Below are 5,073 nucleotides of genomic sequence, written 5' to 3'. Positions count from 1 at the left end.
AGGCAACTCCAGAGTCGTATACCCTTTACATGAAAAAGCATGCCATTACCACTGCAATAAAAAGAGGAATGTTGAGCAACTTGTCAAGTTGGTCTTTAGTATTGCTTAAAATAAATAATTAATCTTTTAGCACATTAGCATCAAATTATCAGTAGCAGGACAGGGAAATTGTGCAAATGACTATAAACTGAAGCCATGTTGTAATTAATGGATGCATTGACAAATTTAGTCTTTGCAGACTACTTTATAAAAACGGACACATAGCTGTACACAGCAGGTGTGAGGAAAATGAGGAACGAAAAATGGATACGTCATGTAGGATTATGACTTTTATTCTTGTAATATTACAAATTTAATCTCATAATATCATGACTTTATTCTTGTAAAAATTATGACTTTTTTCTCGTAATGTTACAACTTTAATCTTGTAATATTACAACTTTAATCTTGTAATATTACAAATTTAATCTCATAATATCATGACTTTATTCTCGTAAAATTATGACTTTATTCTCATAAAATTACGACTTTAATCTCGTAATGATAATTTAAACATATCTCGTTGTGTGGCCCTAATACTCCATCGTTCTCACTCACCCGTAACAAAACAGCAAAACTCACCGTAGAAAGAATCACCCCATAAAACCCCGCTGCCCTTCATCAATAGGTACACAGAAATCAAACCCAGTGTGTCATTTTTCATTGCATGAAAGCTCACTTGTGATTTGACACGACTGCACAAACTCCAAAATGCCAACTCAGGAAGCTATAATCTCTCAAACTAATACCTGAATTCAGATAAAGTTGCTTAAATTGTAAATAAAAACAGATAATTTGCAAAACTGAAGAGTAACAAGGCTGCAACTTTTCAGCACGAGGTGGGCAACTCTGCTGTACATATGGTGGCAACCGTCGACAAAAGCCAAAGAGGTTTCAGCAGCAACCGGGTCCAGCAGTTTTAGCCAAGGTCCCTGCTTTGCCGCTGTTGGAAACAGCTGAAGGTGCACCAACACTCGGGCTTCAGCCAAGCTCCAGAGCCTCCTGCTCTCCAAATCCCATCCTAAATAAAAACCCAAACTGATGCCAGACCGCCTGTTTATTTGTCCCTTTCCATCATCATTGTTTTATTTATTTATTTTTCCCAGCAATTAACTCTATTTTACCCTTCTGGCATTTGCTGCCCCACATAAAATAAAGATCATTAATTTCCYTCCTTCTGAAGTGGACAGGCTCTTCACGGGAGCGTCACCTCTGCTAATGTGAAGCAATCATCCCAAATGTTTGGTGGAAAGAATCAAATTTCATAGCCATCAGTCGCGCAAATGAACGGCAATTAATTTGTCTCCACACTCATCTGCTTGAAAGGTCGCTGCTTATAATCAGCTATTCATTAGGGAAGTCTGTAAAAGAAGTATATAGCTGAAGTCTAGCCTGCTCTTGATTTTCTTTTGTAGTCTTTTTATGTCACGGGGATAATTGATCGTTCTCTCTGGGAGACAGAAAAATCAGTTATTTTGTAATGCATCAAGCGTATTAGCATTGATTGGAAGCACAGTTAACTGCCAGCTACAATTTCCTGGAGATAGATGCTTTTCAGGAAGTCTTAAGTGAAAGGTTAAAACKTTTATTTAGGCTTTTCGGACACAAGTATATAGTTTTATTCGGCCCCGGATAGAAAACTCCTCACTGAGTTTGGCAATGATTTAACAGAACAGTTTTAAAGAAACACTCAAGGCTTTTTGTTTTTTGTTTTGTTTTGTTTTTTTTTTTGGCTCAGTGATTGAAACCTTTTGTCTTTTTGTCTCATCAGAACAAGCACACAGATCTCAATCTGAAAGAGTCGCTCTTTGTTGGCGGAGCTCCTGATTACAGCAAACTAGCACGAGTCGCTGCTCTCACAGAGGGATTCAAGGGAACAATCCAAAAGGTAAAAAGGTTCAGGAGATGCTATTTATCGCCCACCGCTGATGGCGGCGGTGGACTGATAATGTCTGTGTGTCGCTTTGTCTGTGCTGAACCGATTCAAATGAAACTCTCAGGAAGTAATCATYGGGTTGACATCTACAACTGATCCGCTTTTGGAGTCAACTCGTCTCAAGATGCCCAAAACTGCAAGGCAATCTGGGCAAACACAAAAATGGCTCGATCTCAGTCGGTTTCACGGATGCTGAACTAAAACTTGGTGTGATAGGAGCTGAAACTGAGCCTCAATTTATACTCTGAACACTTTAAAACCTTACTATTAACTATTGGAACTACAGAATTAGCAGGTAGCATCATGAATGCTGAAAGATTTTTGCAGAGTTAAAAGAAAAAGAAATGCATAAATTTTGTGATTTGTTGTAAATGGCCAAAAAAGTTCAAGTTAGCAGAGAAGTTGCTAAAAAAAAGTCTAATCTAGCACAAAGAAGCAGAAAGAGCACATGTTTACTGATTTAGGCAACTGAAAGAAGGAGCTGAAGTTATCACAAAAAGGTGAATCTAGCTGTGAAAAATCTGAAAAGTAGCTTAAATTTCAGAAAACAGCTAAAATAAGCAAAAAAATAGCCCCAAAAAAGCATAAGAGAAGCTGAAGGACACTTAAATTACCACAAAGATGTAAAAAAAGGTTGAAGCTGAACAAAAGGTGAAAAGTGCAAGAAAGGTTTAACTTTTTTGAAGGATTTTAAGGATGCTGTAGATCAAAGGTTCCCAAACTTTTTATCTTCTGACCCACAAAATATCCATGGCAAAAACTTGTGACCCCAAATWTTACTGGTCTGAGTACATGAACTTTGTTAAAAACCCTAAAAACACAGGYTTTTTGGCAATCTAAACAGCTTGTACACAAATATAAATACTTATTTATACTTATTTTGTGATTTTGTATAATTATAGGGTAAATATTACACCAGCAATTATTTTATTACCCTTTAAATTGATTTCTGGAGATTATCCAAGGTGCTTCATGACCCATWATTGGGTCCCAAGCCCAACTTTGGGAACCAAAGTGCAGTGGTTCCCAAACGTTTTAGCTTTTGACCCACAAAATAACAGTAGCAGAGACCTGTGCCCACAACTATTTTTGTATGATAAACAATTCTATCAGGTCAACTAAACATGGGCATAGTAACAATATTCTTATACTACATTTATCCATTTTAAATACACTAACCTCACTCCTTTGTAACAACTAAGGCAAAAATGTAATTAATTCAGAAAATATTTTCAGGACCCCACCTTGATGTTTCGGAACCCCACTTTGGGTCCCGACCCCAACTTTGGGAAACACTGCTATAGACAACTCTATTAATTTTAAATGAGAACAAAAATGGCCAAAAAGGCTAAATATCGCAAAAAGTATATATTGCTGAAATTCCAAAAGTCATAGCCTGAGTGTCCTGAAGGAGCTGTAAGTTTTGATATAGAAATTATTGAAAAGGCAAAACAAATTGCAGAATGAGGTACGTACCCAAAAAAAAAAACGTACAGAAGGAAAATGAATCATCTTAACAGTGTGAACRCTTGGTAACATTCACACAATTAACTGTTTGCAAAATATCTCATCAGCGACTGAATAAATTCTAATTAAACATTCAGAAAGCAACATTTGGTTTGACATTTACAACTGATTACTATTTGGGTTTAACCCAATTCATTCGGCTTCCACAGCCAACTGATACATAAATGTAACTCGGACAGTTTTATAGACATGTTTACCTGTTAGCAAAATATCTCCTAAACCACAGGATGGAGTTCAATAAAACTCTCAGAACTCAATTATTATCTGCACATCTATTTCTAATAGCTTTTTTTAATCTATTCAGTTCAAGCTAATTGAGCTTAGCCTCAACAAAAGGGGCTATAGCTTGTAAATATTAAAGATATTAAGCTAAAATTTGAAATGTTCGTAGCTAAAAGTCATTCCCGTAACATATTCCAAGCASTCATGTTGCATGAAGTTGTGCATAATGTCATAAAGTCTTCGACATGAGATGATCATAGTCTAAACTCAGGCATGAGAGATGGTGRGTGATATGCATTCCTCCTGTTTGAGTCAGGCCTGAGTTATTTTAATGACTTGGAGCTCATCAGACATACTGTTGCAAAGTCAGACGATCGTGGTTATTTTCCATTATAAAGCTCCCACCGTGACGAGAAGTGGCTCCGCTCATTTGGATTAGCTCGCACTAATTTTAGTGTGCGTATTTTTTGAAGTCCCTCCATTTTGCTTTTTTTTTCCTCAGATCTTTTCCCTGACAGCTTTGCAGTTTTATTTTATTTTATTTTATTTTTTCTTTCTGCTTTCCAGCAAACAACTCATCCCTGAGTGCCCAAAATAACTCAGCGGAACAAAGGCTGGATTTTAGTGTTTGCACAAACTTGTCAGTAGTTCTTGTCTGCAAACTTTCCCTTGACAGTTCCGAGGCAGCCGAAGCTAAATGTGGCATTTGTCGTACGTGGCCTCCAGGGAATCGTTAATTATGTGGGAGACAGTATGTATTCCTGCTTTGATGTGCTGTTTAATTTGAGAGTTGCATCAGCACCTATTGTCTGAGGAGCTTTTTAGCGCGTTGACAGTGTGGATTTTCTCTTTAAAGGAACACGTTAATCTAAACCTACTGCTTCACTCTCTGTTCAATAATTAGGTTTAATGATCCCTCTACAGGAAGCTCAATGCCCTTTAACTGCATGCTTTCATTTGGGTAACAGTCAAAAGTTGTAGCGAATAATACATTTAATCTGAAACTTTATCAATGAGGCAGAATAACCCAGTAGATTTAAAGGGGCAATATTATGTGTTTCTCAGGCATACATTTAAATACTATACCATAATAAAGTATCTATGTCAACTTTAGCTGTTATTGAAATGCTGTTTTTATTTTTAAATAGAAAATAAACTTATCTTCTCATCACTTCCTCTTCTAAACGCCTTGAAATTGGCCTCTGTCTCTTTAAGAACCTCCTTCCGCTGCCCATTTCAATGCGGGGGGTGGGGGGGGTTCTATGATGATTACTTGGCATCTGAAAATACATTTCCTCAAATGGTATTTTTAATCTGAAAAGAGCTTCACTGAGTGAGAACTAATGTTG

General features: G+C 36.9%; 1 protein-coding gene across 1 annotated transcript in view; it reads left to right on the top strand.

Annotated features, from left to right (window-relative positions):
• Positions 1 to 5,073, top strand: part of agrn (agrin) — a gene marked incomplete at its 5' end in the record, with an annotated part of 134,040 nt that overhangs the window by 108,010 nt on the left and 20,957 nt on the right. The window contains 1 exon segment of the mRNA XM_014010337.1: positions 1,811 to 1,927. Coding sequence (XP_013865791.1) covers positions 1,811 to 1,927 — 117 coding nt within the window.

The sequence above is a fragment of the Austrofundulus limnaeus genome, unplaced genomic scaffold, assembly GCF_001266775.1.
Source record: "Austrofundulus limnaeus strain Quisiro unplaced genomic scaffold, Austrofundulus_limnaeus-1.0 Scaffold68, whole genome shotgun sequence".
NCBI classification, from domain to species: Eukaryota; Metazoa; Chordata; class Actinopteri; order Cyprinodontiformes; family Rivulidae; genus Austrofundulus; species Austrofundulus limnaeus.
This window is presented reverse-complemented; position numbering and strand designations above follow the sequence as displayed.